The 14,004-nt window shown below is 36.0% G+C and overlaps 1 protein-coding gene across 1 annotated transcript in view; it reads left to right on the forward strand.

The window, feature by feature from the left end:
• The first annotated feature begins 132 nt into the window (after nucleotides 1-132).
• bop1 (BOP1 ribosomal biogenesis factor) overlaps nucleotides 133-14,004 on the forward strand; it is a 77,183-nt gene continuing 63,311 nt past the window's right edge. Inside the window, exons 1-2 of the mRNA XM_084422738.1 lie at nucleotides 133-399; nucleotides 888-1,151. Coding sequence (XP_084278864.1) covers nucleotides 322-399; nucleotides 888-1,151 — 342 coding nt within the window. The 5' untranslated portion in view covers nucleotides 133-321. The remainder of the gene's footprint in view (nucleotides 400-887; nucleotides 1,152-14,004) is intronic.

A 14,004-nucleotide genomic window follows, 5' to 3' on the forward strand; every position in this document is an offset into this window, starting at 1 on the left:
ATACTGAACGCATAAATAAAAACAAATATACTTCTCTCTCTATTTGTTTCAATGCGCTAAAAATTATTAATTTGACGAATTAAAGGTTTTAAATGTGCACGTGTTCAACGGTGAACTTTAACCTTTTGCCTCAGACATGGTTTTAATTAAACGCAATTAAATCGAAAGCATTCTATTTTTAAAAAACGATCAGTTGGAAGGAAATACAAAACTAATGATATTTTAAAACGTTTTATATAAAACGAATGAGAAATAAAACAAACGCGTCATGGTTTGACCTTTGACGTCACCGATTCAAACCCACATGGTCGCAGTTTCAGCATGCGTCCAACTCACAGCGGCACCATGACTAAATTAAAGAATAAAAAAAGAAATATAGAGGAGAATGAAGACGACCAGGTATGATTTGATGCTGTATTGATATACTGTTGTTTTAAAGCAGTCAGACAGTAGTTATATATAACGCGTTATATGATAACACGCGTGTTTATGTAGCGCGAGGTTAAATTGCAGCGTTGTGACTGAATGAGATAGAGAATAATAATACAATTGACAAAAATAATACATTTAATAATGACTACATATAGACACGTTTAACGCTTTCTCTTGTAGTTTGTCTACCCTGTTTATTTGTCTACTCTGTTTACTGCTTATACTTTCTACCTACGGTGTAATATTTTATGTTATATAACAATAGTATGTTATTAAAGTTTGGAAGCACATGACTGAATATATATTTCTCATGTCATTGAAAACCTTTTGATCCATGGTATGGTTTTCATTGCAAAAGTAAAATTAGGTTTTTGTGAATATGGTTACGTAGTAATGAGTTTGCATTTGTGATGCTTTCATACTTACACTGAAACTTTTATATGTTTTTTTCTCAGCTGCCCATCTTTGATAAGGATGGCGGGAAAGATGGTCATCTAGATGATGGTGATGAAGATCAGGCTGATCTGTCAGACAGTGAAGAGAGCGTCTTCTCCGGCCTTGAAGAATCAGGCAGTGACAGTGATGATGAAGATGAGGAGGAAGATGATGAGGAAGAGGAGGGCGGTGATGAAGAAAAGAGCTCTGATGTCGGGGAAGATAAAGCCGCCAGCGGTGATGGAGACGATCGGCTGTCTGCCAAAGATGTGACCAAACCTCAGGTAATATGAACCAGCACGTTGACACGGAAAATGTTTTTTTTTTTTTCTGGTGCCCTGCAATTTAAAGTTGCATCTCTGTTGCCTTTAAAGAGCTGAAATCCACCCTAAACTCAAAAAAATAAAAATATCATAAATGATAGTGTACAGAACTTTGATGTGCTCTGTGTGATGGTATAAAACCGTGTTTTGAATCAAGGGTTAATTGAAAGACTCCTTACTGGTCCATAAAAATCACAATACTTGTTTTGTGGTTCATTTTTAGGCTTGTGCATATAATCACACACAATATCAGACTTGTATGTAGACCATAAACTTGTTGCTTATAATTATTCTTTAGCCCATATCTGCTCTTTGATGCCATCAGGAGAGTTATACACAACGTTTTAGGTGCATAAAAGCAAGATATTATGCGTTTTCCTTTGTCTATGATCGTCTTCATGCACAATATTGTGCCGATAGACAACAGTCGAGATATCAAGACAATATTTGTCTCGTTTTCCCATAATGTATTAAATTATTGTTATTATTATTATCTAATTTCCCACCCAAGTTTCACGTTAACATCACTGCATATTTTCGGCACATCGCCAACACGCTCATAAAATAAGGATTAGGCTTCTCCTCACTGTAAACATTTTAAAAACAGACTACAAAACTACAGCCCACGTCAACATTGAATTGCAATGTGATAAACCTATATTCACAAAACAGCATAATTTCTTGAACAGCGGTTTGAGCATGGTGAAAACAGCATTGTAGTTCTTCCACATTTCATTTTCTTCGCATATTACATTAGCATAAAACATTGACGATAGGCCTAATAATAATACGTACGACAACACAATAACATTGTTAATATTCTTGTTATTTTATACTAAAAATATATAGCTAATAGCAGCCTATAATAGGTCCGCACAATCAGACAACAATGATAAACAAAGCAGCTTAATTTCAAACACCAACATAACATTTAACACTAAATATTGCACATAAACTAGGCCGTTCAGATTACTTGTTAAAGTGCGATGAATAAATACCTTATGCCAGCAGACAATGTCCGTAAAGATTTGTGTTTTGAGACTCGGGCCCTGTTTACACTAGGGGTGGTTAATCTGTCTGATTTCCCGATTCGATTCGATTACGATTATTGAAGTCCCGATTCGATTACAGTCGATTTTCGATTATTAACGATTTTCGATTAGCGATTATTGATTTTCCATTTCACAACAGTAAACGAAAATACACTACAAAATGATTGCAGTATTAAAAAAAGTCAGCTGCTGAATTACTTAACTCTTTTATTGAGTAACAACAACTCAAAGCACTTTCTGTGTCGTGTAGTTATAACTTCAGAATTATTTGTATGTAGCTTATGTTCTGTAGAACACAGAAATGAATACATCACATTGTGTTGTGACTCATCAAGTTGAACTAAACAATAACAAATAAATGAAAGGCTTATTTCCTTTAGGAAGTAGATCAGAACCAACATACTGTAGAAATTGGACAATTTTCTTCTAGAAAGACAAGGTGTTCAGGTGGAGGAAGACTGCAGGTTGCAGTCGAAACATGTCAAGGTAAAGAAAAAGTTTTTTATCCACCTGAACACCTTGTCTTTCTAGAAGAAAATTGTCCAATTTAATCATTAAGAAGACAAAATGAACATTTTTGAACAACTTACTGTAGCTTCAATTAGTAACATACAAAGCCACTCTTATACACAACTAAATAATAAAGAGTTATGACTTGAAATGTTTGCTGTATACTACAATCAAAAACAGCTTATACAAAAAAAGTGATTGAACATCTGCAGCGAGCACAGTCAAAATATAACTTTTTGTGACTGAAATTGCACATATTGCAGTATAACGTAACAGATTGGTTTACACAGTGTACTGATGTGAAAACTAAACAATACAGAAAGCAGCTCTCATACAAAAATACTAAATAGGTAACAATGAAATTGCCAATTTTACATACGTTAGCTTTTAACGAAGAAGGTGCCGTTCGAATTTGGTGCTCAGCCATCATGAGTCTGTTATGTATGTGCGCTGACTCTGTTATGTGCGCGTCTCTGTTATGTGCACGCCACATACTGTCCGCGCACTGCACGTCCGCTTATAGTTCCGCCTTTTGCATTCCGTCAATATTACGTTATTAGAAAATATATATATATATTTTTTTTTTTTGAAAATCGATTTTTTGCCATTTGTGAATCGATTCAGAATCGTCCACGTCCGCATCGCGATGCATCGAAGAATCGATTTTTTCCCCCACCCCTAGTTTACACCTCGCATTGAGATGCGTTTTGGTCGATCGGATCACAAGTAGACGAGGGAGACACATTCCCGTTTACTCCTGGTGTTTAATCTGTCTCTTTTGTCCACTTTTCACCACTTCTGTCCTGGTTTCTTTGAGGGGAGGGTCTATAGGTGTGTAAATATATGGGTTTCTTCAGATCTTTCAATACAATGGACAAAATAAACTCGCGCAATTTACATGTGAGCGTGACCGGAGATGACGGAAAAACATACGGAGAGCATCAGCTTGACAGCTGAAGACCAGCCGAACACAGTGAGTGTGTGTTAGAAATCAGGAATGGTGGGAGAACATTGTGCTTGGTATGTTTTTCATCTTCAAACCAAACTTAGGTCTCCAGCCGACAAAGTTTAAATCTGGTCTGGCTTGAGCTCTTCCCATAATGTTCACGCATTAGTTCAGTAGGCAGAGAGTATGAGGTCTTTTGTGGTTGTTCGACCACATGAGAGTTTACACTACGAAAGCAATCTAGTCGAATGAGTTTTCGATGACCTCTGGAAGCGGTCGAAAGTGGACAAGCTCAAAGCGTTTTAGACCCCGTTTACACCTGTCTTTAGCATCGTCCACTTGTGATCCGAACGACCAAAACACATCTTAATAGCCGGTGTGAACGGGTCCTCACTCACCGGCACCATCACCTTCTTGTGTAGTTTGCAAATTGCCTGTGTGATATCCTCGGGCTCGCCTTTCGCATCTGTTTTCACATGTAAGTTTAAAATATTCTAACTGAGCTCTCAGCAAAAGTTTTTCAATGCTACAGTTATGTTACAACACATCACATTATTATTTCCATGCCGTCAAACTTGTCACGAGACGTGTGGTCCTAAGAGTGATGTATGACTGATGTAGGCCTTTGGTTTTATTTGATTTCAGTCCATATATATATATATATATATATACTTGTGACCTATTGTTAAGTAACCTGTTTTCAAAAATGAAAATTATTGGTTGCACTTTATTTTACTGTACTTGCACTTGTGTACTTGCAGTTTACTTACATAAGAAAGTACTGGGTACCTACATGGGTTTAAGTGTAGGTTCAGGGTTAGTACCTAGATATTACCCAGTTATTGTAATAACTATAAAGTACACAGTATGTGCCTGGGGAACAGGACTGTAAAATAAAGTGCTTCCAGATAATTTTCATTTTTGGGTGAACTATTGCTTTAAATACTTTTATATTTATCATGTTAGTTTATCAGTGGACTTCTAGAAACGCAGTCAGGGATCCAGAGTCTGTCAGATTTACATGTGGATCCTAAAAACGTAGCAGAAAACAGACTGAGAGGGAATATTATGGTGACTGTAGGCGTTCGTTGCATGATCTGTTTTGATCAGACATGGTGCGGCGTGAAAGTCTAAGAACCTCTAGTTTTCTGTGCTTTACTGCGTTTGCAGCTCTTATACAGATGGGATTTCCATTAGAACTGTATTTGTTATTGCCAAATGTATTGCATTCAGCTGACTTTCTGTCATATGGAGTGTCACATTTCCAGACAGTGTTTTGGAATATAGTGCAGCGACTCCAAAGAATATTTGGACACTTCAGTCAGACAAATGTCTGCATGTCATTGCATTGTGTAACGCGATATCAAAGCAGCTTGCTTAAAAACACGCTAATATTTGCATTTATTCATTTAGCAGATGCTTTTATCTAAATATTTAAAAAGCAATTAATTACAAGGAGGCGAGAATATGAGAAGTGCTAAAGATACAACTTTTCAAACATCGTCTAGATCTTTGGTTCTCAATTGTTTTGACGTCGAGGCCTTCTTTGTCCATGACAATATTCAAAGCCCTCAATGTAAACCAAGATGTTTCTAGCTGTTATTACAGCAAAGTCATTTTGAATTCATTTACATTAAAATACTGAATGTTTTTCAGGGTTACGTATCATTTCCAGTTGTCTGTGATTTAAAGGATACTTTTTTATGCACAAATAGCCATTTCTGTCTTATAAATAAATCATATCCATTATAACATTTTCCAAGACACTTCCAGGTCATGATATCACCCTTTAAATTAATTCATACACTTCAAATCCACTATCCTGGTTTTTCAAGACTGAGGGAACAAAGTAAAATATGAAATTATTATTTTTAGCTATTTTTGGGTTATTTAAAAAAAAAAATTGTCCATTTACTGGATTACAAGCTAGACAATGAAGGATAATAAAATAATAATAATAAAAAATAAATAATTATCTATTTTCACTTAAAGCATTAACATCAACAGGATTCAGTCAAGTGCTCACAGAAGGCATTTCTAAAAGCGTAATTTATTTTATAAAAATTACTTTTTTGGGATTTGATGAAACATATAGTGTTGTGAAAATTAAGAAAAATGTATTGTGCAACTGTGTAGATGTCGGACCTGAGATAAGAAAAGCCAAGTCAGCTTTGAGAAAAGATCTTGCTGCTTTTGAGCTCAGATACTGACACGTGATTTGATGCTTTATTTTCTAATGCACTGACATTGAAACATTTTGAATTGTCCAAATATTTTTGGGCTGCTGTACATCTTTCAGTTCTACCTCTGATCCTCACTCTCTAGCGCCCCCTAATGCTGCATCACTGATAGTGTGAATGCCAGCTCTTCACAGACCCTGTGCTTCTGTCATTCTGTGTGCATTGATCTGGAGTCATGGACAGAGAATCATGTGATCTTGGTAAATGGCAGGTGTCTGGCACAGAAGAAAGTCAATATTTATCTGTAGCAGTGAAAATGCTGGTGAACTCCGAACTCAACAGCTGTCAATCACGATGACATCACTCCCCTAGAGAACTCGAGTTTCATGTTATGCTTTATAAATAACACGTTTTGTGAAATCTGCGTCTCAAAACATTGCTGGTGTGCGTCGTCAGGTAAAGGACATGTGTTCTAGATCATGTTTTGTTACGGTTGCAAAGCTCAGAATCTACAAAGTTAAAAAAGAAATGTCAGTCACAAATCTACCAGCAGCCTTGTCGACAGTATATTCTGTCTTACATTTTAGTTTGGGAGATTGATTACAGGAGTCAGAAGAGAGAGCGTTTTAAATTTGCCTTCACTCCTTCAGCCGTCGTATTAGAAGAACACAATTAGTTTTGGTTACACTTTATTTTAAGGTGTCATTGTTACAGTGTAATTACACATTTAAGTACTGAGTAATAATAATTAACTACATGTACTTACTATAGGATTAGGGTTTAGTAGGGTTAGTTGCATGTAATTATGCATAATTTACTGTATTTACTATGGTAAGTACATGTAACATGTAACAAGGACGCTGTAAAATAGTGTTACCCTAGTTTTTTTATGAATAGGTTATATTGAGTAAATGTTAAGTGGTATTCGTTGTTGTTAGTATGTAACTGTTGTTATTTTAAATTTAGTATTTTTTTATTCAGTATCTCGTTTACCATAGTATTATGTGTATGCGCAATTTAGCAGCCATCGGCCCTGCCATATCACATACTGACCAATGCAAAACTTGTATCAGATATCAATATCAGTATTTTTACACTATATATATGTATATAAATATTATATATTATACTTATACACTACTGGTCTAAAGTTTGGAAACATTGTTTTTGAAAGTAGTCTCTTAATCTCACCAAGGCTGCATTTATTTGATCAAAAATACAGTAAAAGCAGTAATACTGTGAAATATTATTACATTTTAAATTAACTGGTTTCTGTTGTATACATATATTTTAAAATATAATTAATTCCTGTGACGCAAAGCTGAATTTTTCACATCATTACTTCAGTCTTCAGTCACACGATCCTTCAGAAATCATTCTAAGATTATAATTTCTTATTATCATCAATGTTGAAAACAGTTTTAGCTGCTTTTTCATGACCAATTTGGGGTACGTAAGATTTAAAAAACACATTAAATTGATAAAGACAGTAAAGACATTTTTGAAATTAATAAATATATTTTTTTAAAGTTCTATTTATAATGAATTTAGTTCTTTTGACTTTCTATTAATCAAAGAATCCTGGAAAAAAAAACACTTTCCTCAAAAGTATTAAGCAGCACAACTGTGTTTAAAGGGATAATTCGGCCAAAAATGATATTAAACCCATGATTTACTCGCCCTCAAGCCGTTCGAGATGCATATGTCAATCATTTTTCAGACGAACACATTTTCAGTTATTTTAGAAAATGTCTTAGATCTTTCAGTGGTTATAAATGTGAAGCTATGGGGTCCACTCCTTCAAGTCCCAAAAATGGGCATGCATCCTTCACAAAAGTAATCCATCCGGCTCCAGGGGGATAAACGAAGGCCTTCTGAGGGTAATCCGTGCGGTTTTGTCGTAGAAATATACATATTTAAAACTTTATAAATGAAAATAACTGGCTTCCGGCAACGGTCGACGCGCGTTCACAGGAGATGGAGTGGACCCCATAACTTCACATTATAACCACTGAAAGATCTAAGACGTTTTCTAAAATAACTGAAAATGTGTTCGTCTGAAAAATGATTGACATGTACATCTCGAACGGCTTGAGGGTGAGTAAATCATGGGTTTAATATCAATTTTGGCCGAACTATCCCTTTAACATTAATAATAAAAAAAATGTTTCTTGAGCACCAAATCAGCATATTAGAACATGTATATATGTGTGTATGTCAAGTATATGTAAAATTGTATTTATTATTTATTTATTGGACTTTTCCCCTTTATTTTTATAGAATAATCAACATTTTTATAGAGCAATGAATGTTGATGGGAAAGCGAGACCCGAACCCAAGCCCACGCGAGCCAACAGCTCTTATACGTCTTGTGCCAAAACTAACTTTCTAAAATGATTTACAAACATTATTCAGTGTCCATTGACAAGACTGTTAGTGCAGACCCAGAAAGAGCTAATGCATCTGTAAAGGTGGCCAAGTGTTCATGGTTAACAGCCGTTGCTGATGATGCTGCTGGTCTTATGGTCCATCACTGGTGTATATTAGGCCTCTTCACACGTGAGCAGCATTTCTTTCTGCTCTCATTCGTCAGGATCAGCAGCGTGAGCTTCAGGGCCAGAGTGTTGCGCACCAGCGGATGTGTCTGACATTACCGCGGGACACGATCAAATTCGCAGCTTTGAAATCTCTGTCTGGCGTTGCAGCGGAGGCCGTGGGACGTATTGTTCCTGTCTCAACTTTTTAATCCGCTCCCCCGGCTTGTGTTTTTTTCCCTGCGCTCTTTTGTTGAGGGTCTTCTGAGAGATGGATCAAGACTCTGACTGATGCACACCAGGCTGAAGTTAACGCGGCTGCCGGAGACGTTACGATTCCTGCGAGATTTCCTGCAGCCGTGTGTCTGATTCACGCTCGCATCGGGACGGGGGAGGGAAAGACCAGAGGGGCTCATCTTACCGCCGAACTCGCTCTTTCTCTAACGCACGCCCACACACAGCACGCGTTGCAGACACGGCTGGTCCGCTTCCATCGCTGACACACGTGACGGGCCAGACGGGACACTTTAATTGACTAGCCACGGTCTTAATTAAGTATCAGCGTGAATGTTGATGAGTGGCGTCGGATTGTTCCATCCGTAACTCACTCACTCTATAACTCAACCACAGTTCAGAGGAAGCAAACGAAATAATGAGCGACTCGAGGCCTTCGGAGCGGAACCCGGGACAGTCCGCCAACACACATTAAAAACGCGTTATTGTGCAAACGTTGGTGTGCGGCGTTACACACACTGAATGTGTGCGTGCAGGTTCGAAACGGATGCGAGATGCGGTCCAAAAGCCTGTCAGTGTGTTCGTTTCTTTGTCTGATTCATGCATTCATTGGAATAATATTACAATACATTGTTTAAGCAATATATTTAAATAATTGTTGTAATGCACAAATATTGTAGAATCCAGTAAAATATATATATATTTATGTAGGTTAATATATTGCTTTAACACAACCGTTGTTAACTATTATATATGTAGAGCCTATATATTATAATATGACTATTTTTTGATCAAAAATGCAGAAAACCAGAAATATTGTGACAATTTGAAAAAATGGTTTTCTATCTGTATATATGTTAAAATGTAATGTATTCCTGTGATCAAAGCTGAATTCTCAGCATCATTACTCCAGTCTTCTTCAGTGTCACATGATCCTTCAGAAATCATTCTAATGATGATTTGAGAAATATTTATGATTCTCAATGTTGAAAACAGTTCATATTTTTGGTGGAACCCTTAAACTTTTTTTTTTTTCCAGGATTTTTTATGTAGAAATCTTTTGTAACATTATAAACAATTTACTGTCACTTTTGATCAATTGAATGTGTCCTTCCTAGCTGAATAAATGCAACTAAAAGTATATATAAGATGAAATATAATGAAATAAAAGTATTAATTTCTTTTAATATATAATGTAATGTAGTTTGTGTGTGTGTGTGTGAGGGAGAGTGCGTTTGCGAGGTTTTTTGTAACTTTGGAGTCTCGAGCGCTCGTCGTCATGCTTTTGGTCTGCAACATCTTCAGCCCACATGGGTTTTGCGGTTGTTCTGGCGTTTGGCCACTGGCCGCCAGACGTCCTGAAGAGCTTGTTTTTAATCTGAATCCACACCGTGAGCTCTACTCGAACATCATCTGGTCAAATCATCTGTCAAAAGCTGATTTCTCTGCCCCCACATCCTTCTTTTATTACCAGACTCTTGCAGTAAGAAACTAGTGTGTTCATTTCACGTGTGAAGTATCCCTGTGCATGTTTGGCAAGATGTGCCTGGGTGATGTATAGCTAAATAATGTTATATTTTGATCATTTTCAGCTTTATCTCTTCCTGTGATTGTTTTGAAAGGGCCTGAAAAGAAGACTTTTTTTAATTGTATGTTTAACTTTTTTCTTCTTTTTTTTTTGACTTAGTCAAAAACTTAGTTTTTTGACAAACTTGACTTAGTTTTTTGAACTATTGCTAATTAGATTTAGAATTAAAAAAAGTAAAATCTTGTTAAAGCGTGTTTTCCAGAGTATTTTACTAAATTAGTAACTAAATGTGCACATGCAAGACTATTTGATAGTTTAATTTATATGCACAAATGTTATATTAACCAGTAAAAATATAAATATGTACGTAAACACTAACGTTGTAAGAAAGAAGTCTCTTCTGCTCACCAAGTTTGCATTTATTTGATCTAAAAATACAGTAAAATTGTGAAATAGTATTACAATTTGAAACAACTGTTTTCTATGTGAATATATAGTAATATGACGTTTGATTCCTGTGATGAAAAGCTGAATTCTCAGCATCATTTCTCCAGTCTTCAGTGTCACATGATCCTTCAGAAATCATTCTAATATGATGATTTGATGCTCAAGAAACATTTCTGATTATTAATCAATGTTGAAAACAGTTTTGCTGCTTCATATTTTTGTGGAAACCGTGGTACATTTTTATTCAGGATTCTTTGATGAATAGAAAGTTCAAAAGAACAGCATTTATTTGAAATGGAAATGTCTTTACTGCAAAATTTCATCAATTTAATGTAGAGATGCATGATACGGTGCTATGCATAAGTTTAGACACCCATGCTAAAGTTGACTAAAAAGAGGAATAAAAAAATCATCTTTTGGAAATTGAACTTAATGCCTTAATTAAAAAAATTGGAAAAATCCAACCTTTAAGGACACCAATTTTCTTTGTGAATGAATAATGTATCGTAAATAAATAAATGTTCTTCCTTAAAATACAGGGTGCATAAGTTTGGACACCCCTATGTTAAATTCCCATAGAGGCAGGCAGATTTTTATTTTTAAAGGCCAGTTACTTCATGGATCCAGGATACTATGCATCCTGATAAAGTTCCCTTGGCCTTTGGAATTAAAATAGCCCCACATCATCACATAGCCTTCACCATACCTAGAGATTGGCATGGTTTTATTTCAGTTAGCCTAATAGCTAGTTTGATTTGCATTGAGAGATGATCTTATGGAAAGTACCCCATGCCAATCTCTAGGTATGGTGAAGGCTATGTGATGATTTTTTACGATACATTATTCATTCACAAAGAAAATTGGTGTCCTTAAAGGTTGGATTTTTACAAATTTTTTTAATTAAGGCATTAAGTTCAATTTCCAAAAGATGATTTTTTATTCCTCTTTTTAGTCAACTTTAGCATGGGTGTCTAAACTTATGCATAGCACTGTATATCGGACACCATACCGGCATCGGCCGATATATTAAAACCGATTAATAATGAATTATGTCCCTTCAGATGCGCACTGTTCGCCATGATGGTTTTGAATTTGCTTGAAATATGGTTGGAAAAACTTGTGCCGAGCAAAATCTGTAGGCTACATAAAGCTATAATGAGAACATTATAATGATGAGACTTTTGTTTTTGTTATCAGGCTCTCAAAAATTATAAATAGTCGGATTAAGATTTATCAGCCAAATGGCCAATATATCGATTATGGGCTTTCAAACATAAAGAATTATTGGTTATCGGTATCGGACAAAATTTGTATATCGGTGCATCCCTAATTTAATGCATCTTTGCTAAATAAATGTCCTTTTTATATATATATATATATATATATATATATATATATATATATATATATATATATATATATATATAAAACTGACCCCAGTTTTGAATTGTATATGAAAAAAGAATACATGAAAACTTTTGAGTGTATGTTTACAGGGTGTTTTTCGTTACATGAACACAGGGAAGAATAAGATTGAATCATTTATATTCATCAATATAACAAAGCATAGTCATAAACGGCTAATTTTTCCGTGCATATACAGTATTCTTATTAAAACACTCACTTCCACTTCCATGATCACTTTCAGGGGGTGCAAGCGAATCGATGAATTAGTTCATGGTTTGAATTGATTCGTGAACAAACTTCAGTGATGTTTGTTAAAATCAGAGAAAACATCTGTTTTAATGCTTTTATACTCAATGCAAGGAAGAATCAACTGGCACAAGGAAACAGAAGTCCTCATGATATTCACAATTTTGAATTGGCAGCAAATTCACTGTGAATTTTCGATATGGCTGCTTATCCTAACAGGTCACGTCCTGATTTGGCCTGCGGTTTAATGACTCAGAACAACCGGTGTCATTCCCCCAACTCTTCCTCTCCTAAACTCTGTTTCAGCTTGTTTTTAGATCTTCAGGGCTAGCGGAAAAATGGGCCGTCCCCCGGGCTGCACGAGGCATTCAGGAACGCAGGGCTCGAGCGTCTTGATGTGGATTTAACTGGGCTTCAGGGAGGAAGTGTTTCACTTAGCTCTGCAGTCCAAGAGATAGCGGGACGTTAAGGAGCCGTAAATCAGCACAGGTTGCTCACCTGCCCCATCTCGGGCTCGAGGGAGACGCGGCGGCTCAAAGCTGCTCTTCCCCTCGACCCTGTTAGGAGATGTTCAGTCCGTTTGGCCTTCTCGTGACTGATGGGCTGTGGTAAATAACATGCGGTACTGGGAGCTTTCATCCCGATGTCCCGGCGTCTCGGCCAGGATGTGAGGTTCTGGTGACTGCTTTTCAACGGCACACGTGTAAATCACCCACAGGAAGTTTGTGCGCGAACTGAAATAAACTGCATATCTGAAGCATGTAGACTGTCATGCTGCCGTAAAAAACAGGGTCTTTGGGAAATGCTGTATGAAGTGTTTATGAGTGTTTTAAAAACGTTTTTGCACAATTTTTGCATTTGTTTTTAATGACTAAGCAGAATGCGCTGCACATACTAGTTGCACACCATTGCTTTGCCAATAACTAGTGCTTGTTACAGTATGTTACATTAGTTAGTTACACGAGTACTGTATTTTTGGTAACACTTTATTTTACAGTGTCCTTGTTACATATGTTACATGTACTTACCATAGTAATAACAGTAAATTCTGCATAATTACATGCAACTAACCCTCAACCAAACCCTAATCCTACCCTAACCCTATAGTAAGTACTAATGTAGTTAATATTACTCAGTAGTACTTAAATATATAATTACACTAACAATGACACCTTAAAATGTAAGGTGCCCTTTTTACAGCGTAATTATGCACATAATGAAAACATTTACTTACCATATAATTTAGGTTAGGGTTTGGGGTTACACTATTTTAAGGTGTCAGAAGTACAGTGTAATTATACATTTAAGTACTGAGTAATAATTATTAACTAGGCCTACATGTACTTACTATAGGTTTAGGATTAGGATGAGGGTTTGGTTGAGGGTTAATTGAATGTAATTATGCATAATTTATAGTTATTACTACAGTAATTACATGTAACATATGTAACAATGACATCAAATAAAGTGTTAGGGTTAGTTGCGTGTAATTATGCATAACTGTTATTACTAGCTTTACAAGCTTAATAGCTTTCCTGTAGCTCAAACAGTAGTGACCCAAAAGGTCAAGGTCAAGAATTGATAACAATGTAAATGTGTACCTTGCAATGTACTAAGTCGCTTTGGATAAAAGCATCTGCCAAATGCATAAATGTTAATGTAAATTACCATAGTAAATACATGTAAGATGTGTTATAGGGACACTATAAAATAGTGTTACTTTGCACTGC

This window comes from Rutilus rutilus, assembly GCF_951802725.1.
Source record: "Rutilus rutilus genome assembly, chromosome: 11".
NCBI classification, from domain to species: domain Eukaryota; kingdom Metazoa; phylum Chordata; class Actinopteri; order Cypriniformes; family Leuciscidae; genus Rutilus; species Rutilus rutilus.